Genomic DNA, 23,060 nt, shown 5'->3' with positions numbered 1-23,060 from the left:
ACTATCCATTAAGAACTTCAAATACCAAATTTGAAACAATTCCGATTAAAAATGTCGCTAAAATTATCAAAATATCGAATATCGGAAGGTACCGTTATATGGGGGCTATACGAAGACGTGGACCTGCACAGACAATTTCCCGTCTTAGACTGTAGTATCCATTAAGAACTTTAAATACCAAATTTGAAACAATTCCGGTGAGTAATGTCGCTATAATTATTAAAATACTGAATATCGGGAGGTACCGTTATATGGGGGCTATACCAAAACGTAGGCCTACATGGCCCATTTTCAATAACAAAAGTAAAATTTTAAAATTTGTGTAAAATTTTATCAATTTCTTTCAATTCGTTCGGAAGCTAGAGTGATTTCCACAGACGGACGGGCATCGCTAAATCGACTTAGAATTTTATGCTGATCAAGAATATATATACTTTGTTACAAACGGAATGACAAACTTAATATAAGATAGAAAATTGTCTGTGCAGGTCCACGTCTTCGTAAAGCCTCCATATAACGGTACCTTTAGATATTTGGTATTTTGATGATTTTAGCGACATTATTCTCAGGAATTTTTAAAAGATTTTTTTTTTTTGAATTGCCAAATTCGTTCCAAATTGTTGTTATTACTAACAATGCTAAATGTTGCACATACGCCTGTTAAATATTTTCCGGGTTACTCCATTCTAGGTTAAAACTACCTTTTTCCTTCTGTTTATTTACTTAGTTATGGCGTATTTCTATCTTATTTATTTGTTTATATCTTTTGTTTCCCATTTCATTTATTTTTTCAAATCAAATCCACAACACTGTTCCACCTGTTTGTTTGCGCTAGCAAAACATTGTATCTGCTGTTTAATCAAATATGGTTTCTTTGTCATCAACGAAGATCATAGCCGTCGGCCAGTGACTTCGTTCACGTCTGAGATTTGCCCATATTTGTGTAACATGGTTGCGCATTCGTCGTATTCTTTGGCTTCTACGCATCGTTTCGGTCGATTGAAAAATTATCTTATTAAATTAAAATGTGCAAATAAGTAAATTAAAAACAGCATGAGATGATCACATCTATAATGGTATATTTTGTTTCAAATACCAAAATTCTAATTATACGAGTAAAATTTTTATGGCATACACTTTCATTGTGTACTTCTAATGAAATATTTTAATACAAAAACCAAAAAAGTGATTTACCAAATAATCTGGCATTATTATATGAACCTGAGATAACCAGGTCTTTTATCCGCTTTTGGGCAGCACAGGAAAATGTAAAAGATAATTAGCTTTATCTTTCCACTGAGCGAATATTGTTGTAGTACGGCACTCTTGAACAACGCTGGGAAATATTGTGTCATTACTTTGAATATGATGCTAAAAGAGTCACTTTTTGATGGGGATTTTGTGCCAGAGTTATAATTGGGTCATATTTCTCATTAACGTTATCGGGACATGAACGAATTTTTGTTTAACAAAAAAACTAGTACCGTTTGTTTTCGAAATCTTATATTTTAATATCACCAATATTTGATTGTCATTGACTATTATTTTCATGGATATTTGTTGTAGCAGAAAAATTATTTTTGAATTTAAATTAAAGGTCAAAAATCAGCTCTTCTGGATGGGTAATATCATTGATGCACCTAACCTATAAATGTGACTGAATTATATGCATTTGTAACAAATGTACAGTCCTTTTATCAACCATCGAGGAAGATAGGTGATTCCTACTCAACAAACCAAAGATTTGGAATAGAACAACGTCTTAACAATGATCTCAAAATGCCAAAATCTAGCAAAAATAAATGAAAACACTGACATTTTCATACTGCAATGGTTGATATTCGTTACGAATCTTAAATACAAAATTCGAAACAATTCAAGGGAAAATGTGACTAGGATTTTCAAAATATCGAATATCTGTTGCTATATGGAAACCGAATATCCGAAGGAACCGCTATATGTGCGCAATATGAAAACAATGAACTAGAAATTCAATTTTTTGCCACTATAGCTAGAACCCATTATTAACTACAAATACCAGTTTTTAGAAAAAATCTATGGAGTAATGTGGTTCATGTGGAGGCTATAATAAAACGTGGACCTATACATCCAATGTTCTGTCACAAAGGGAGAACCCGTTACAAACTCTTAGTAACAAATTTAGTACAATTTCGTGAAAAAATATAGCGAAAATCATTCATATACCGAATATCGGGAGGTGACGTTTTATGAGGGCTATAGCAAAGCATTCATTTTCCATACCAACAATTGTAGACACAATACAGAGTATGCCAATTTTTTAAGCTTTATAATATGATTTCAACAGACAGAAGGACATCGTTAAATCGACATAGAATTCTTTGCTGATCATGAATATATGTTCTCTGTGGGGTGTATATACGACGAATATTTAAAGGTGATGCAAACGGTGTGGCAAATATAATATACCAAACCCAATTGGTAAAACCCATGTTATCATCTAGTTCGGTTGGAAATTGCGTCAGGAACTTTCAAAAGCCGAAAATCTGGAGGTACCGTTATATGCGGGCTATAGCAATTTGTGGACTTTAATCAAACATTTTTGCATGGAGAGAATGACCTCAAATGTCAAGTTTTCAAAATACCGAAAAAACAATATAGCCCAATACCAACGAGTCTACACATACTATAAGCGGTTGTGCCAAATTTCAGAGTACTAGATTAAACCAGTAAAGAACGTCCTAAAGTCGGACGGGGCCGACTTCATGATACCCTACACCACTTTGCTAATTTAGTAGAGCTTCACATAACAATTAAAAGTTTTATATAGAATTCAATCATACACGCTATGATTATAATTATAATTTAAAGTTGAAAGGACCAAATATGCCGAAGCATTTGTATCTTTTAAATTCGGACTTGTATTGCCCATTTGGTGCAAAATTAATTTGAAATCAGATATAGATATAAATACGGGAGCTATATCCAAATCTGAACCGATCTCGATAAAATTTGGCAAAGATATTTCTGAGCTGTATTTGATATATTTCCCTGAATATCGTTTTTACGGGGTGCATATTACGGCTGTGGGTAACAAATACAACAAATCGGATGAACAATATATATGGAAGCTATAGCTATATCTGAACCGATCTTCACCAAATTTGGCATACTAGACTCAATTCGGTCGTATGTGCCAAATTCCATCCCATTTGGGCAAATATTAGACGCTTGGTGCACAATAAAAGGTAAATCGGACGAAGTTATATATGGGAGCTATATCCAAATCTGATCCGATCTCGATAAAATTTGGCAAAGGTATTTCTGAGCTGTATTGCATATTATGTCTGAGAAGGACAAAAATAACAAATCGGATGAAAAATATATATGGGAGCTATAGCTATATCTGAACCGATTTCGATCAAATTTGGCATACTTATGTTCAGGCCTAATTTGGTTGTATGTGCAAAATTCCATACTATTCGGGCTGATATTACACGTTTGGTGTACAATAAAAAGCAAATGGGACGAAGATATATATGGGAGCTATATCTAAATTTTTGCCGATTATCTCCAATTTCAATAGGCTTCGTCCTTGGGCCAAACAAATGTTGTTTGGATAATTTCATCTCAATCGGATAAAAAATGCGTCCTGCATTTTGTTCACAAGAATACATGGACAGACGGACGGACGGACAGACGGACTGACATGCATAAATCAACTCAGAAAGTGATTCTATGGAGATCCTCAAAAGTGACTTTGGGTCTATCTCGCTTCCTTCTCCACCTTGTTGTGTAGGGTATAAAAATGGGTACTCTATCGTGATTTCAACAGACGGGCGGAAAAACAGACAGACATCACTAAATCACATTTATTTTATCTACATACCAATATTGACCAATATTTGCAAACTTTCAAGATTTTAACTTTAGCCGGTTCGCCAAAATTAGGCTGTCACTCATCACAATACTCTTTTATACACATAGATACAATAGGAACTGAAGCCGACATATTTTTTGTGTTGGGGGTATTATAACTTTGATTGGGATAATAATTATGTAAAATATAAACTATATATAGATCTTCCTATCTCGCCGAGCTAAGTCGATCTAGGTGTGTATGTCCATGTTAATTTGTAATCACACTACAGGTGACAATTATGTCCCCGTCCTCGTTGAAATGGGTGTAGGTTTAGGGTCAAAATAGAAGCCCATTCTTTTTGGAGATGATCGATTTAGGGGTTGAGATGGACCAAAAACAGAAAAAAAATCTTGATTTTGCTTTTGCTCTACAGGACAAACGCGGAATTTTGCATGGAGTTAATGCTAAGGGGCGGAGCCTATCAATTTAGACAGACAATATTTAGCGGGTAAAATAGATCATAACTTTTATGTTAAAAAATACGAACATTTCCTCTAAACCACGTATTTTGTAAACCCAGAAATATATTAAAATATTACTTCTGAGCATTACAGTGATGCTGTTACCCAAGATATCGGATATATAGCAAAAGAAATATAATACATACATAAAAGAAATATGTCTTAGTTATTCCGCTTATAAGTCAAGAACCTTTGGATTGATTTTCACAGTTCTCATTAATTCGGGATGGTCTCTTACCAGAAGAGGATAACATTTAAAAAATCGAAAATATATATGACAACTAGCTGGCCCGTACTTTCAGCCTTTAATGCATATTTTTTAAAGCACAGATCTGACTTATGTAACCGGCACAAGTTAGATCCGGGAACCCTTCTTTTGGGAAAAAATTCCTAACTTCAAGATTGTCTGCGGCGCAGTGTAACTACTGACTTTACTATACTATACTTTTTCAAATTTTTTACATATAAATTTAAAGAAGTAGGTGTGGCCAGTTCCTCTGACCACAAACAGATACCTAGGGTTGGGGGGGAGAGAGTCAAGATTACGTATACTAACTGTGGAACAGATATCTTCATGATTTTGACAAATATTAAGATTTTCGATAAATCGAAAAATGGGCGCAAAATTGGGCGTGGTCACTTTTTCTTTGCATAAAAACCTAAATCGGGTTAGGACGAACATTTAAAAAAAAAAAATTTCCAAATACTTTCCGCCGGTCTCAACTTATTCAACTACCAACGAATAACAATTGGTTTATATATAGATCAAACAGTAGGCGTGGTCAGTTCCTCAGCCCCCAAATAAGTACTAATATGTCGTGTAATAATTTTAAACCCGATGTCTTCATTATTTGGCAAATATAAGGATTTTAGATAAATCGAAATAGTGGGTGTAAAAGTAGACGTGGTCAATATTTTGTTCTTTAAAAACCTAACTCGGGGTATGACGAAGGTTTGTACAAAAAATTATGCAAATCGGTTCAGCCGTTCACAACTGATTCCATTACCAACGAACATAAATTGATTTTTATATATATAGAAGATAAAAAAGTAAATATTTTTGTCATACTTTTTATACCCTCCACCATACTATGAAGGGTATATTAACTTTGTCATTCCGTTTGTAACTCCCCGAAATACTCATGTCAGACCAACAAAGTATATTTATTCTTGATCAGCGTAAAATTCTCAGTCGATTTAGCGATGTCCGTCTGTGTGTCTGTTGTAATCACATGCAACCATGTAGTTGCATGTTTTCATATAGCCTCCATATAACGATATTCGGTATTTTTATGATTTCAGCTACATTATTCACCGGAATTATTTCAAATTTGGTATTGGAAGTTCCAAATGGATGCTAAAGCCTAAGACAGAAAATTGTCTGTGCAGGTCCACGTCTTCGCATAGCCCCCATATAACGGTAACCACACCCCCCCCCCACGCGGTATTCGGTATTTTGATAATTTTAGCGTCATTATTCGCCAGAGTAGTTTCAAATTACTTAATTAGAGTTCGTAATGGGAACTACCGTCTATGACAAACTGTACATCAGTACCTCCCTATATTCGTTATTTTGGCGATTTTAGGTACAATACTCACCGAAATTTTTTAAGATGTATTTGAAGTTCGTAATGGATGCTACAGCGTGTGAAAGAGAGTTGTCTATGCAGGTCCAAGTCTTCTTATAGCTCCGATATAACGGTACCTCCCTATGTACGGAATTTTGATGATTTTAGCTACATTATTCACTGTTTATTTCACGTTTCGAATTTGAATATGGTAATGGCTTATGACAAACACGTCCACGTCATATATACCCCAATATAACGGTATTTTTAAAATTAAAAAAATAACTTTTATCGGGTTATATATTTGAAAATTTCCAAATTTGTTCCAAATGGTGGAGGGTTTTTAAAGTTCGGACCGGAACTTACTTCTTTTTAACTTAGTATTGCATGCTATTTTCCCAACTTGAATTACAATTTTGAATTCTGAATTTTCCTAACACTATGTGTTGAGAGTTTGGATGGCCATTGGATTATATTTAGCTGTAAAAGGACCACAACGGAATGGATTTGGACATACGGGGCTTCCAACATATTGTAGCGTTGTAGGGTATCACATGGTCGGCCACGCACGACTATAGCCTCTGCTTACTTTTTTACATTTTTGTGGGGGAGCTACCATAAGAAGGACCAATGTGGCCCAACCTTGCCCTACATCTTCCCTTGACAGGAATATTTGACTGAGCAACATTTGAGGAGTCACTTTATATAAAATAGTTGTAATTATTCAAAATTTTGAACATTTGTGGAGAAGGTACCAGAAGGAGTCAACCGATGGATCTATGTCCAAGGTTCATGTGCACGTTAAGTGTTATAGGATTTCACAGGGTCAGTTCCTCTGCCCACACGTCATTCTAATCATTTCTATAATGATATGATGTTAGATGACGATGTATAACAATATATTTTATACGTACATATTGCGGAATATACACAGCTACTTGTTTATTTTTAGGCAAAGTAGTTGATAAACCATTCCTTTATTATTCGTTGACCATGATATAATTGTAGTTTAATTCCATATTGCTTGCTAGTATGTCTTGCCAATAAAAATACTTTGTTCCTATAATGCCCCATTTTAAATGTTAGGTGAACTGCCCCATTTTAAATGTTAGGTGAAATTGCATTGATTATATCGTTCTATTAATATGTCATAACCTGCATTACAAAAATTAAAGAAATTAAATCAATCTAAAACAACTGAACTTGAACTGTAAAAGCTTTTAACCTTCAGCTGTTAGTGTTACAATGTCAATGGCCACGAACGTTTCTCTCCTGCTTACATTTATGGAAATGTCCACATATAAAAGCGATTATGGCCAGAGTTTAGCGGAACTTACAAAAGCCATAAAGAAGCAAAGTAATTTTCATTTGTTAATTCTGGGAAGGCATGACTGGGACTTGGAATCAGATTTCTTATGGACGATATTAATGGAAAATTTGGAAATGCCGATAATAAATATCAGAGGAAATAGTGATGTGAAAAATCCGATTATAAGCAATCTATATCAATTCGTTATAGTTGCTCTGAGCGGTATAGAAGCTATGGATAAGCAAGTGCTGAAATCTGTTTGGCAACAAATGAAGAGAATCTTCTTAAGCAAATTTCTATTAATTGCTAAGCGTAATGAGAGTAATGACTATACGAATTATATTAAAATTCAGCGTTGTAAATAAAGCCCTAAACATGATGGTAATTAAGGAATCGTTTGTGGAGTTTCGAGATGCTAAGCGTAATGAGAGTAATGACTATACGAATTATATTAAAATTCAGCGTTGTAAATAAAGCCCTAAACATGATGGTAATTAAGGAATCGTTTGTGGAGTTTCGAGAGATATTCGTTCCACAAATTTATCCTAATTTTGAGATGAAGAGGATGATCATTGAAAATATATCGGCTTTTGAATTTTATCCTGATCCAGTGAAAAATTTGCATGGATATCAACTGAATGTTGGTATAAAGCAACCGAACTACCGATCGTATATTTCAAAAACCTGTGAAACCCATGTTCATTTAGGTGGATATTTGGGATTGCTGTTTACGGAATTCGCACGTCAACACAACGCCACATTACGAAAGCCAAATAGAGGGGAGAGAGTTCAATTCTTTTACATAAGTAAAGATTTACACAAGCTTCTGGAAAACCAAACCTATGAAATGCTGGCCGAACTTTCGTTGGATATATTTCAAACAAACACGGATTTCAGTGTAACCTATAATTTTTTGGATTGGTGTCTGATGTTACCCATGGAACAGCCGTTAGGCTCATACAACTTCTATGCTATAGCTTTCGAAAAGAAAATTATACTTGCAATGCTGGGGTTCCTGTTTGTATTCTCCATGCTTTTGGAAATAACGTCATGCCGTCGATTTTCGCCACGCAACATCATTCTCAACATCTATGTTTTCAACGGCCTGTTAGGCCAACCATTTCCAATGCAACCAAACCCATTGACAATTCAAATGTTTCTGTATTCTTTAATTTTCCTACAAGGTCTAATATTCAATACTGCTTTTGTAACACAGCTGCAAACACTAAAGGCCACACCAACCACAGAAAAAGCCATACGAACTGTGGCAGACATGGAAAAAGCAAATTTGAAATTTGGCATTGTTCAAGATGAAGTGGATATTTTAAAATCTCAAGGTATTTTTGATGAATTTCAAAGTGTTAGTCAAATAATGGAACCCCTTGAATTTTTTCGACGTCGTGACGGATTTGATTCCCGTTATGCCTACAGCGTGCCCTTCGATCGTTGGGTAATCTACGAAGAGCAGCAACGTTATTTTCAAATGCCAAAATTTCGAATATCCAATATTTGTTTAGTCAAAACTATGGGCATGGCAATACCTCTTCAAGCTAATTCGCCTTATAAAAATGCCATAGACACAATGATCGGACGTCTCAGCAATGGTGGTATTATCAACTACTGGAAGTCAATGGCTTTTTGGGAAGCCGTAAAAAGGAAGCAAATGCCTTTAAGCGATACCAGCCAGAAATTTAAATTTACTGCAATGAAATTAGAGGATATGCAACTGATAATTCCACTATTTGCAATAATGCTGGCATTTATTTTAATGTGTTTTCTGGCGGAACTGTATTGGTATTATAGGGGTTGGAAACATTTTTTCTATTTCAAAATCAAAATATTGACTAAATCAAAATAATAAAAAAGTTTGATGTACTAAAACCTTGATAAAAATTTACTGAAATGTGTATTATGTCTGCAGGACTTTTGGTATTGAAAATGGTCATGTAGGTGCACGTTTTGGTATAGCCCCCATTTAACGGCACCTCCGGATATTCGGTATTCTGATGATTTAAGCGACATTATCCATCGAAATAGTTTCAAACTTGGTATTTGTTCGTTAAGTTCGTACTGGATACTACAGTCTAAGACAGAAAATGAGCCATATAGGTTCACGTCTTCGTATATCCCCAATATAAAGGTACAGCTTGATATTCGGTATTTCGATAATTTTAGCGACATTATTTACCATTATTTCGTAATGGATACTACCGCCTAAGACAGAAGATTGTCTGTGCAGGTTCACGCCTTCGTATAGCCCCCGTATAACGGTACCCCCGATATTCGGTATTTTGATGATTTTAGCGACATTATTTACCGGAACTATTTCAAATTTGGTATTTGATGTTCGTAATGGATACTACAGCCTACGACAGAAAATTATCTACGACTTTGTATAGCCCCCATATAACGGTATCTCCCGATATTCGGCATTTTACATTATTCGCCGATTTTTTCTAAGTTTCGCATTTGAATATTGTAATTGCTTGTGACAAACGTTACCTATGCAGGTCCATGTCGTCGTATTGACCCTAATATAACAGCTACATTCGGTATTTCTAAGATTTTTACTGAATTTTTAACTGATTTTGTTGTTTTTGAGAATTGCCAAATTCGTTCCAAATGGTGGATGGTAATCGAAGTTCGGCCCGGCCGAACTTACTGCTGTTTTACTTGTTTATTTTTTTTATAATATTTTGTAAAATCTATATATTCGTATGTAAAAGAGTAGTGAAATAACTGACTAACGGCTGAAGCTAGAATCTTGAAACTTTGCTAGAGGCTCGGTACTGGTGCATAGGCGTGTTATAATGCTGTTTTTTTTTTTTTTTTTTTTTTTTTTTTTTTTGTAATTCTGACTAAAAGCGTTCGAGATGTACCAAAATGTACTAACAATTAAAAACTTTGTTTTTGAGAAACAGAATGACCTAGAATTCTGAAATTTGGAGTCTGTGGCACTGATAAAGTGCAAGGTAGATATACCTTAAGGTTTTTGGAAATTCCAGCTTCAAGGTTGCGAAAAGTTCCAAAATGTAACTAATCTTTCAAACTGGTATTATTTGGTATTATGTGAACGGATAAAAATGATGAAATTCAGTGTATGAATCAATGTTGGAACGTAGATTTGATGTATGAAGGTGGCTATGGAAGTGTGTACTAAGTGTGCGAACTGTATAAAAGGGTACCAAATTTGGAACAGTTTAGTTTAGAGTGAACGGATGAAGCTGGGATTTTAAAATTTGGTTTGGTTTGGTTGTAAATATATGATAACTAACAAAAAACATTAAATTCGACCGAGCCGAACTTATAATAAACTGAACCATTAGGTAAAGAAAACAAAAGTATCTGAATGGATAATGCGGTCAAAGATTCAAAAAAAAAACATAGAGAGAAGTCGTAACATTGAGGCCACACCAAAACGTTAATATATATAGGACAGTTTATACTACATGTATGTATGTATTGCTAGTCTTATATGTATATGCGCTATAGGCACTAGTGGATCTAGAAATTCAATCAAACGGAGCTAGAACCCATTATTAACTACGAACTCAATTTTTCAGAGCGATCCGCAGAAACTTTGGCAAAAATCATCAAAACACCGAATAGAGGGAGTTACCATTATATATACACTGATTTGCCACCGGAGTTAGAACCTATTACGAACTACAAATACCATTTGTTAGACAAATCAATGGAAAAATATGGCAAAGTCATCAAAGCACCGAATGTTGAGAGGTACCCTTATATTCGTGCTATAGGTAAACGTGGACCTAGATAGTCAATGTTCCGCCCCCGTAGCTAGAACCCATTACGAACTACAAATGCCAATGTTTGGACAAATCCGTAAAAAATTTGATTAAAACCAACAAATACAGAATAACGTGGGGTTCCGTTATATGGGGGCTATAGGAAAACGTGGACGTGGATTTTTAATACCAACAATCGTAAATTATGTGTTGTTGTGCCAAATTTTAAAGCACAATTTCAAATAATGAAGGTGGTATCGTGATTTCAACAGACAGATGGGCGCACAGACGTACTTAGAATTTTATGTTGATTATGAATATATATCCAGGGTGGTATAAAAGAACTGCTACAAAGTCAAACGCCAAAACTTTTAATTTTTTTTTTAAATTTTATTGAATGAAAGCAAAAAATGTCGGAAATTGGTCACCTTTGGCACGAATAATGGCCTTCAAATGGCCAATGAAACCGTCACACGCTGCCGAATGTTGATCTGCAGTATTTAAGCCCATTCCCTGCGAAGCGCTTGCTTGAGCTGATCAACACTTTGGTATTTTTTAGTGCCAACCTTGCTTTCCAAAATACTCCAGACACAATAGTCTTACGGATTGGCATACGAAGATTTTGGCCATTGTGCGCTGAAAATGAAGCGAGGAACTTCATGGTGCTGAGTCCTGTTGGAATGTCCAAGGTCTGCGGCCAAAATGTTTGCGTGTCCCTCCAGAATATTTTCGCGATAATATTCTGCATTTATTCAGATGTCACGGTCGATTAATACGAGCGGAGAGCGACCATCGGCTCTTATGGCTGCCCACACCATCACCATGGCCGGCGCTTGAGTTCTGGTTGTCAACCGGACCTCTTTGGCAAGTAAACACGATCATTTTGTTTGTTTACAAACTGCTGGACAACGAATGTTTTTTCATCGGAGAAAACCAAATTCGGCAGTTCACCACTTTTGGCCAAGCGAAGCAACTCCTTAGCTCTTTTGAGTCTATTTTCTTTCTGCGGTGTAAGTTCTTGCACGTTTTGGAATTTCAATGGCTTTACCCCGAGCTAATTTTTCACTATTTTCCTATTGGAATATTGTGATATGTTTAGCTCACGAGCCATTTTTTGGCCACTGCGACGCGGGTTTCGATCAGGTCGCTTCTTTACTTTTCGAACCATTTCTGCTGATGTTGCTGGTTTCTTCTGTCCACTTTCTTAACGTAGGGCTACGGTACCAGTATCACGATAACGAGCGATAGTACGAGACACAAAAGATTTATTCTCATTTAAATTCTGGAGTGCTCTAACGATAGCCACTTGTGGTTTTCCAGCCAAATATAAAGAAATCAAACTATCACGTTTGAATTCCATCAAGAATAACTTTTTTCTGGTAAATTCTCACCAAAATGCTTTTGTACGCTTGTAAACAATATAATGAGATGTCACTAGAATAATTTTAACAGCTGTCGGACGAGTGGCTTTGAAATGACAGCAGTCTGAAGTTGGTTGCAGATTTTTCATCTCACCCTGTATGAAAAACCCTAGTGCTTCTGATTTCATAGACTCTAAGTTAGATTTTAGCCTTGATCGTCCGCCTGTCTTACAAGCTAGTGCGTATGATAACTCTGAGTTATCGGAGTATCTGAATTCGTCTAAATTTGGTGCATCGTAATATTTCTATAAAACTTAGATCGGGTTCGAAGATAGACAAAACCGGCTCACTTTTATGGTACTTCCCCCACAAGAGGTCAAATTTTACAAAGAAATTAAATAACTTTGCAACTAAAAGAGTGGGAATCCAATAATGTCCAATCTTTGCACATATTAGTATTTTAGCCGTCAGGTGAAAACATTTATCGGCTCTAGTACCTTCTCCTCTCCTCCTCTTATATGTACTCTACAATGCATATCCCAAGTATATAAAATTAGATCTCGCATGAAGATGTGATGTGTATCTTGTACAACGTACATTCTCATTCTCATGGAATGTGAACTATTCCCAAGTTCTCTTCGAAGTACTAGATTTAGAGAATAAGACATGTGTATGTAATGTTGTATGGTTCAATAAAGCCAGGCCGTAACCAATAAACGATCGGCTAAAGTTGGAGTTCAAACAATTATATAAAATACCAAATATCTCTATTCCAATATATTGAGACTATAACAAAACTTCAATCTGCTTAGCAAGTTTTTTCTATCCATTAGGAATTGCAAATATCTAATTTGAAACAAGTTGGTTCAAAAACATGGGTAAAATTATGAAAATACGGAATATCTTAATGTTCCGATACATGGGGGCTATAGAAAAACATTGTGCCATTAAGAAATTTAACTATTAAACTTCAGGCAATTCCGTTGAATAATGTAAATGATCAAAATATCGAATATGGTACCTATGTGGCGACTATAGGAAAAATGGTGGCCATTACGAAGGCCAAATCCCAAAAAACCCTACACCACTATGCATATTTTTCAGAAGGAACTAATATATAGGAGGCATATCCAATTATGAATCGATTTTCACTGGGAGCTATAGCTACGTCTGAACCGATTTACACCACATTTGCTTCTAGACTTTATTCGGTCAGAAGTGCCAACATTCAGGTCATTTGGACTGATATGATCATTTGGTGATACATGGGACCTATATCTAAATCTGAGCCGATCTTGATTAAATTTGGCAAAGGCATTTCTGGGCTGTATCTGATATCAGGTACCAAATATCATTATTCTCGAATGTATATTACGAATATGAGGGACTATAACAAATCGGATGACACATATATATGGGAGCTATAGCTATATCTGAGCCGATTTTGATGTGCTTGCTTCTAGACTGAATTCGGTTGGATGTGCCAAAATTAATGTTATTTGGACTTATATTGGCCATTTTCTGCACAATTAACATGAAATCAGTTAAAGATATATGGAAGCTTTATCTAAATCTGATTCGCTTATCACCAATTTTAATAGGTTTCGTTCTTGGGTTAAACAAATGTTGTTTGGAAAATTTCATCTCAATTGGATAATAAATGCAACCTGCATTTTGTTCGGAAGAATACATGAACAAGCGGATGGATGGACGGATTGACAGAAGGACTGGCATGCACAGATCGACTATGTAGACCCTCAAATGTAAGTATGGGTCTATCTCGCTTCCTTTTCCATGTTACAAAACAAATGCAGAAATACATAATACCCTTACCACTATGTGGTGTAGGGTATAAAAACGTCACGTCGCCTAAATGCCAATTCCCAGAGAGAAATTATATAATTCAACTCCGTCGGTTGTTTCGTCTATAGGTACTCCTTAATATACATTAATTGTAGAGGACACAAACAATTCAAATTCTATTCAATGTTCACGACAATGTGTTACATAACAATTATATTCCACACTAGTGCATTTTTATTGATTATATACTTATTATACAAAACATTCAAAAATCGAATCAATTCAATAAAAAATCTGAACCAGACGAATTGCTAGAGTCGCCGGAATCCAGTGTTAAAATGTCAAGTGCTTTGAACGTTACACTCCTGCTGACATTCGTGCAATTGTCGACATTTGAGAGTGATTTTGGAAAAAGTTTAGCAGAGCTCACAAAGGTCATAAAAAAGCAGAATAATTTCCATTCGCTAATTCTTTGCAGGCATGAGCATGATTTGGATTCGAATTTTTTATGGAAGATATTAATGGAAAATCTGGAAATTCCAACAATAAATTTCAGAGGAAATACAAACACCACTACCCCGATTAAATGCAATTTTTACAAATTTGTTGTGGTGCCTCTGTGCGGTACAGAAGCTAAGGATAAGCAATTGTTGAAATTTCTATGGCAACAAATGAAGACAATTTCACTGAGCAAATTTTTACTAATAGCTAAGCCGCATGAACGGAATGATTACATTCGAAATATATTACAATTTGGCGTGGAAAATAAAGCCCTAAATACGATGGTTGTCAAGGAATCATTTGTGGAGTTAAGGGAAATTTTTCTACCACAAATTTATCCAAAATTTAAAATGATTATTAAAAATATGGCGGATTTTGAATATTATCCTGATCCGTTGAAAAATATGCACCAATATCCACTTCAGATTGGAATTGTGAATTCGAGCTATCGAGCTTATATTTCAAAAACGTTTGAAAACCAAATCCATTTGTCTGGATATTTGGGTTCCTTCTTCACGGAGTTCGCCCGAAAACACAATGCCACCATACAAAAACCAAACAAGATGCTGGGAGTTGAACATTATTATTTTAGTAAACATCTGCAGAACCTACTGGAAAATGGAACATACGAGATGCTTGCCGAAATTTCGGTGGATATATTCGGAATGAATCTTGATTTTAGTGTGATGTATGATTTTTTGGATTGGTGTTTGATGGTGCCCATGGAACAACCTTTAAATTCCTATGAATATTATATCATCACTTTCGATAAACAGATTTTGATTTTAATACTATGCTCACTTATTTCATTGTCTGTTCTTTTGGGAATGACATCGAACATTAAGAGGGTGAAATCATTAACATTTCCTGATTTATTTTTCAACATCTATGTTTTCAATGGCCTATTGGGTCAATCATTTAAAACGGAACCAACACCTGCAACAATTCGTATGTTTCTTTATTCTTTAATATTCTTACAAGGCACAATATTCAATACAGCTTTTGTTACGCACCTACAAACGTTCAAGGCCACACCAACCCTGCAAAAACCCATTTTAACTTTGGACGATATGAGAAAAGCTAATTTAAAATTTGCCCTCATAAAAGAGGAAGAGGATCTAATAAAGACTCAATATCTTTTAAGTGGATATGAAACAGTGTGTCAAAGTATGGAGGCCGATGAGTTTTATCATCGTCGCAATGGATTCGATACCCAATATGCCTATACTGTGCCCTCCGACCGCTGGAATGTATATAAAGAGTAGCAGCGTTACTTTCTAAAGCCGAAATTTCGAATGTCCGGTATTTGCTTTGCAAAAATGGTCGGTGTTACAATACCGCTTCAACTTAATTCACCGTACAAAAATGCCATCGATGCAATGATAGGGCGCCTTAACGAAGGTGGTATTATCGAATACTGGAAGTCGTTGGCGTTTTGGGAAGCCGTAAAAAAGAAAGAGATGTCTCTAATAGATACCAGCCAAAGATTTACATTTGTCCCCATGAAATTGGAAGATATGCAACTTCTATGGTTACTTTTTGGCTATATGCTGGCACTAATGGGGATATGTTTTGTGTTGGAGATATTTTGGTATTATAAAGGTTTGAGACTTTTTCGTTATTTAAAATATAATATATTGAATAAATTTTAAGTGAAATATAATTTATATTCCATTATTTTAATAATAATAATAACAGGGGAAATCCAGAAGACCCGTGTATCGGCGTTTTGAAAAATAACCAAAATAGAGGGGGAAATGATCCTCCTTTTTAAACTTTTTAGAGTAATATTCCTCGGAATCCCTGCATTTTATGTATATAGTTTCATCGGCAATATTTCAGATAAAAATGTGATGCATATAAAAAATTTAACACTCAAACGAGTCAACAAAGGAGTAATTTTGTTGCTTTTTTTAAAATATGAATAAATGTGATCGTATTAAATCTATTCCAAAATATTATTTGCCATAACATTTTACCTAAGCTCTAGAAGACAAGTGCTCGTTTATGTTTAAATTTAAGTATTAATATTGTGAGGAAAATTAATACCACGAAACTCGTTCGACGTGAGTGAAGGAACACAGGTTTAGACGAAACCTATTTTTATACCCGACACAACAAGGTGGTCAGGGTATTATGTCTTTGTGCATTTGTTTGTAACAGGCAGAAGGAAACGAGATAGACCCATAGTTCCTTTTGATGATCTGCATAGAATCACATTCTGAGTCGATTTATGCATGCCCGTCCGTCCGTGTGTCCGTCCGTCCATCTGTCCACGTATTTTTGTAAACAAAGTACAGGTCGCATTTATTGGCCGATCCAAATGAAATTTTCCACAAATCATTTGTTTGGCCCAAGGACGAACCCTATTGAAATTGGAAATAATCGGTAAAAATGTAGATATAGCTCCCATATATATCTTCGTCCGATTTGCCTTTTATTGTGCACCAAACGTGTAATATCAGCCCGAATTGTATGGAAATTTGCATATACAACCAAATTAGGCCTAAAAATAAGTATGCCAAATTTGATCGAAATCGGTTCAGATATAGCTATAGCCCCCATATATATTGCTCATCCGATTTGTTATTTTTGTCCACTGACGCTGTAATATGCACTCCGTAACAACGATATTCAGGGAAATATATCAATTACAGCTCAGAAATATCTTTGCCAAATTTTATCGAGATCGGTTCAGATTTGGATATAACTCCCATATATATCTTTACCCGATTTTAAATTAATTGCGTACAAAATGGGCAGTACAAGTCCGAATTTAAAAGATACAAATGCTTCGGCATATTAAGTCCTTTGAACTTTAAATTATAACTATAATCATAGCGTGTATTATTGAATTCTATATAAAACTTTTAATTGTTATGTGGAGCGCTACTAAATTAGCAAAGTGGTGTAGGGTATCATAAAGTCGGCCCCGCCCGACTTTAAGACTTTCTTTACTGGTTTTTCTTTTAGACTGGTTAAAGAAATGTCTAGCCCTACCTAATCTAGCTCCATTAGGCAGATTATCTTAGATGAGTAAAAATAGCCCGAGTTGTCCGAATACCTAGTGTGAAAATTTTTGTCGTCCAGAATATTGACTCACATTCCTCGTGTCGTGTTGCAATGTTAATAAATGTATATGTTTGAATGTTAAAATTATTTATCGTGTCTTCATGTTCAAGGGGCCCTTGACACAAATGAGAATGGGTGCGAAGGGTCAAGGTAGGTTGAAGGGTTGAGAACCCCCTGAGAGTTGCTTTCCTGATCTAGATGGAACCCCACCTGAAGCACCACTGCAGGCGGTACATAACAAATCCAAATCTTAAAAACCACATTTTTGGGTTAAAGCCGTACTTTTTGTGAGTTTGTGCTAAATTTTCAAACAAAGCAGTATTTCAGAAGAATGACGTCAAAGACAAAAAAAATTCTTTATCAAAGGAAATGTCTATTTCCATTGCATAACGCATAAAAAATAATAGAACATTGATCTAAAAGTGCAAGTCATTAAGGCTTTAGGCGTGCGGGGCCGGCCATATGATACCCTACAATATGTTGAAAGCCCCCATATGACCAAATCCATTTTGGAAGATTTCGTTTTGAAATTATGTCATAGAGCCCTGCCCAGATATTAGCTTTTTGGCCGGGGCCATTTGCCCAATATTTACGCACTCCGTCGCGTTGTTAATTACTCTAAATAATTAGACCCAAAAATGTGGTTCATTTTACAGTTAAATATATATCCAAAGGTTGTCCAAACTGCTACACTTCTTCCCAGTCCTTAACTATCTTCTCATGCTAAATTACGTGTCGATTGGTTTCAGTTATGACCTGTAGAGCGACTGCAAAATCAGGATTTGTTGGTCCATTTGAACCCCTAAATATACATCTTCAAAAATAATAGGCTTTACTCTGACTCTAACCCAATCCCAAATTTCGTGAGGATCGGACGTAGAAAATGTACAATTCAAAATTGTAAGTCAAGTTCAAGCAAGTAAGCAAAGGTTGTAGTCGAGTGGGACCGACCATGTGATACCCTACAACACTACAATCCAATGGTCATCCAAAATGCTAGACTTCTTCCATGTCCTTAATTCTCCTCTCATGAAACATTCCGTGTCGATTGGTTTCAACAGACCTGTATTTTGGTACATCCGACCGAATTGAGTCCAGAAGCAAGTAAATAAAATTTGGAGAAAATCGGTTCAAATATAGCTATAGCTCCCATATATGTTTCACCCGATTTGGTGGTTAAGTCCCTCACATTCATAATATGCATTCGACAACAATGATATTTGGTTCCAGACATCAGATACAGCCCAGAAATGCCTTTGCCAAATGTTATCAAGATCGGTTTAGATTAGAATATAACTCCCATATATATCTTCAACTGATTTCGGGTTAATTGTGCACCAAATGGCCAATATCAGTCCAAATGACTTGAATTTTGGCACATCCGACCGAATTCAGTCTAGAAGCAAGTACATCAAATTCGGTGAGAATCGGTTCAGATGTAGCTATAGCTACCAGCTTTTGTTACGGGAGCTCTGCTAAATATGCATAGTGGTGTATGGTATCATATAGTCGTCTCTGCCCGACTTTTCCTTACTGGTTCAAACTAGGTATTGTGTGGGTAAAAAAAAATTGAGATGTGCGAAATTTAAAGACCATCGGATTCTTATTTCACACTTTATATGAGTGATAGTTATTCAAAATGCTAACCCTTTGTGGGGGTAGGGAGTGGGTAGATGTTGCCAATTTGATCCTATCACGGTTAAAAATCTAGGATTTGCAAGGTTGGCACAAAATTAAATAAATGTTTCTTGTTCTATAGGGTAAATTAGTTTATGTGAAAAGTTTTGGGGACGGACACCACAGGAGACATAGGGTTATTTCGATGAGGTACGTTTTTGTCGCATTAAATGATGTATACCCTCCCTCATCCGTATGGCTGAGGTTCTATACGTTATCGTGTATCGATATATCTTATCTTCGACTTTGATTTGTCTGCAGCAAAAAAATGTTTTGTACAAAATTTTTGGCTTCCTATCATAAGTCGACGGTCGGACAGAACCAAATTTCCTTCGAATTTTAAGCTTATCATTCTATGGAGGGTCTAAAAGGTCCTCAATACTATGTATAAAGTAGGGTATTAAAATTGTGTAAACATAATTTCTTCCTTCCTTCACATTTCTTAATGTCCTTCACATTTCTTAATGTTCTAATCTAGAATTGTATTTTTAAGGATTTCACTCTAATTTCAAATTCCCAAAAAAGTTGTACAAAACTTATTACACTAATACAGTACACCCTTTTCGGAATATCCTTACTTCTATGACTGATTAGGGACTACACTTCAAATTAATAGATAAATAAAATAATAAATTAGTTTTTAATGACATACTCCAATCAATTAGAAAATTCAATTTTTGGAAAATACATTGAATATGTATGTTTGTGTGCACGTAGCTTTATGACCATCCCGTTGGAACGGCAAATAAATGGAGAATGTCAATCTGTCACGACATGTCATCGTAAATAAAATGGATAATCTATCTTTGGCCACTTAGCCCTGGCTAATGTCAGGTTAACGTTAAAAATGACAGGACAGTAAATACACAACCCAGAAATGAGACAGACATTGTTGATCCTTTTAATTGGCTTAAATTTATGTGGCTGTAAGATTTTAAGGCTTTCCGATGAACTAAAGAAAAATTCTACAACAATTTATGGAAAACTCTTCGTGAAACTAATGAAAGATAAACGTTATGAGTCATTGCTGTTGTATGGTGAGGAAACAAATTGGAAATTTGGATGCTTTCATATTTTGGATACTCTGCAGACGATGGAAATTCCCGCAATTAGAATAAGTTCCAAAGTAAATATGAAAATATCTGAAAAATTCAATAACGAAGTTGTGGCTTGGATTTGTTTGCATTCCTTGCAGAATAGGACGGAGTTCAGTGATTTGGCTTCGGCTCTGGATCACATGAGATATACAAGGGTCATCGTACAAGTTATGGGAAGGGGTACACACAATGAGCTCAATAATTTCTATGAATTCTCTACGAAACTGCAAATGTTAAATGTCATGGTGTGTTTCGAAGATTTCCCCCTGACTGGAGTGTATTATCTTTATGGGTTATTTTCTCCGAGCAAACTAGAAGAGCATGTTTTTAATCCGGTACAGGATCAAGTAATATTTCCCCAAAGAATACAAAATATGCAAGGATACCCCCTCCGTACTTTGGTGGAGCATACTATACCCCAAGCTATTGAATATTACGATGCCGAGGGCAAACGTCGTTTGGCCGGTCAATTGGGTCGTTTTGTCACATCTTTGGCCGAGAAATGGAATGCCACCTTGACCTTTCCCTACGATGTGCCCCATAGTGTGGCAATTAATTATCGGAAATTTCTACCACTTATGCGTAACTATTCATTAGATGTACCGGCAACATCCTCGGCTGTGTTTTGGAGAGATGATTTTCGAGAATTTTCCTATCCATTTGAATTATCCTATGCATGTTTGCTATTGCCTGTTGAACATCCTTGGGAATTTCGTTATATTCTGCTGCATCTTATGGAATCTTTTTTTATGGCAATAATGTTCGGATTAATAGCTGCATTTTCAGTGATTTTCTATTGCCAAAGAATTGTTCAGACGTCGGCATCCTTGTCTTATAACTGGCCAATATATGTTATCAACACCGATGTCATTCAAGGAGTTTTTGGATTCTCCGTAAACTATAAGTCCCAGAAACGGTTCTCCCTCAACCTTTTATACATCACCCTATTCGTATGCGGTCTAACCAACAGCTCATTATTCAATTCGAAAATATACTCCTACATAACGCATCCCTCGCCTTCCAAGCCAATACGCAACTATGAATATTTGGAAAACTCACCCCTAAAAGTAGCCATTGCTCAAGTCGAATTTGATTATTTCAACTATGTCTCAAATATTTCCTCAAATCTGTCTCGATCGAAATTCTACATAATGGAAAATATTACCGATTTCTATAAGTTACGCGACACCTTTGATAACCGCTATTGCTATTTCACCTTTGCAGCAAAAATGTTTCACTACAAAAGTTTCCAACAGGTCAAGGGTGTGAAAATGTTTCGTTTGTCCAAGGAAATGTGCCCTAACCCATTGATGTTGTTACACATTCCCCTCTCGCCGAATTCGTATTTTCGTCAGGCCATCAATTTTGCAATTTTGGAAGTATGGCAATCGGGATTATTGTATTACTGGCAATCGATTTCAAATGCTGATGTTGTGAAGACGGGCAATAAAATCCGTGTTAATTTAACAACAAGTGATAGTGTATCCTTAATGAGGACGAAGGATATGAATGTAATATTCTTAATTTATTTTGTTATTATGTTAATTGCTTTTATTGTATTTGCATTGGAAATAATTGTATTTCAGATATATAACAAAAGATAAAAGAAAAAAACTTTGAAAAACGTTAAATGCATTTTTAATATTTTTTAAATTAAAATCAAGTGAAAAAGGTGTCTCGTTCCGCCGGACTGAACTTTGAATACTTTTGGAAAGTAATACTTTTTAAAATGCGTCTATAAGTATTCGTTATTAAGAACTTGCCACATTTAATTAAAAACAAGTAAAAAAAACTGTAAGTTCGGCCGGGACGAACTTTGAATACCCTCCACCATATGGAACAAACTTGGTAATTTTCAAAAATAAAATACATTAAGAATTCTGTTAAAATCTTAAAAATACTGAATGTAGGCATATATTAGGGTCTATACGAGGATGTGGATCTGCATAGGCAACTTTTGTCATAAGCTATCACAATATTGAAATGGGAAACTTAAAAAAAAAATTTGTTTATAATGTAGCTAAAATCATCGAAATACAGAATATAGGGAGCTACGTTGGGAGGTTTAAAACGTGGACCTGCACAGACAATTTTCTGGCATAGACTGTAGTATCCATTACGAACTTCAAATACAAAACGTGAAATAATTCCGGTAAATAATGTCGCTAAAATCATCAAATTACCGAATATCGGGGGGGTACCGTTATATGGGGCCCATACGAAGACATAGACCTGCACAGACAATTTTCTGTCATAGGCTGTAGTATTCATGATTAACTTCAAATGCGAAATTTGAAACAATTCTATATCACTAAAATCATCAAAATATCGAATATCTGGGGGGTACAGTTATATGGGGGCTATACGAAGACATGGACCTGCACAGACAATTTTCTGGAATATGCTGTAGTACCCATTACGAACTTCAAATACAAAACGTGAAATAATTCCGGAAAATAGTGTCGCTAAAATCATCAAAATACCGAATATAGGGAGGTACAGTTATATGGGGGTTATACGTAGAAGTGGACCTGCACAGACAATTTTCTGTCACAGGCTGT

General features: G+C 35.5%; 3 protein-coding genes across 3 annotated transcripts; all 3 read left to right on the top strand.

The window, feature by feature from the left end:
* The first annotated feature begins 7,804 nt into the window (after positions 1–7,804).
* Positions 7,805–14,636, top strand: LOC101894877 (uncharacterized). The gene is made up of 3 exons (XM_059126474.1): positions 7,805–9,044; positions 14,456–14,586; positions 14,631–14,636. The coding sequence occupies exons 1-3, from the start codon at positions 7,805–7,807 to the stop codon at positions 14,634–14,636; spliced, it is 1,377 nt and encodes a 458-aa protein (XP_058982457.1).
* Positions 14,637–14,657: 21 nt separating this feature from the next.
* On the top strand, positions 14,658–16,304 carry LOC131804131 (uncharacterized). Its single transcript, XM_059126530.1, has one exon. It carries the CDS (start codon positions 14,674–14,676, stop codon positions 15,916–15,918), a length of 1,245 nt encoding a protein of 414 aa, XP_058982513.1. The 5' UTR covers positions 14,658–14,673; the 3' UTR covers positions 15,919–16,304.
* A 3,822-nt stretch (positions 16,305–20,126) lies between these two features.
* LOC101894716 (uncharacterized) lies at positions 20,127–22,103 on the top strand. Its single transcript, XM_059126473.1, has one exon. The coding sequence runs from the start codon at positions 20,280–20,282 to the stop codon at positions 22,101–22,103; it is 1,824 nt and encodes a 607-aa protein (XP_058982456.1). The 5' UTR covers positions 20,127–20,279.
* The last annotated feature ends 957 nt before the right edge of the window (positions 22,104–23,060 follow it).

Source organism: Musca domestica, unplaced genomic scaffold, assembly GCF_030504385.1.
Source record: "Musca domestica strain aabys unplaced genomic scaffold, Musca_domestica.polishedcontigs.V.1.1 39, whole genome shotgun sequence".
NCBI lineage: Eukaryota > Metazoa > Arthropoda > Insecta > Diptera > Muscidae > Musca > Musca domestica.
Note: the sequence above shows the minus strand (reverse complement) of the source record. Positions and strands in the feature narration are given on the sequence as shown.

Coding starts and splice junctions, on each gene's coding strand:
- LOC101894877 (XM_059126474.1), top strand. CDS start 7,805: ATGATCATTGAAAATATATCGGCTTTTGAATTTTATCCTGATCCAGTG. Junction 9,045..14,455: donor ACTGTATTGGTATTATAGGG/GTTGGAAACATT, acceptor AATCTGAACCAG/ACGAATTGCTAGAGTCGCCG.
- LOC131804131 (XM_059126530.1), top strand. CDS start 14,674: ATGGAAAATCTGGAAATTCCAACAATAAATTTCAGAGGAAATACAAAC.
- LOC101894716 (XM_059126473.1), top strand. CDS start 20,280: ATGAGACAGACATTGTTGATCCTTTTAATTGGCTTAAATTTATGTGGC.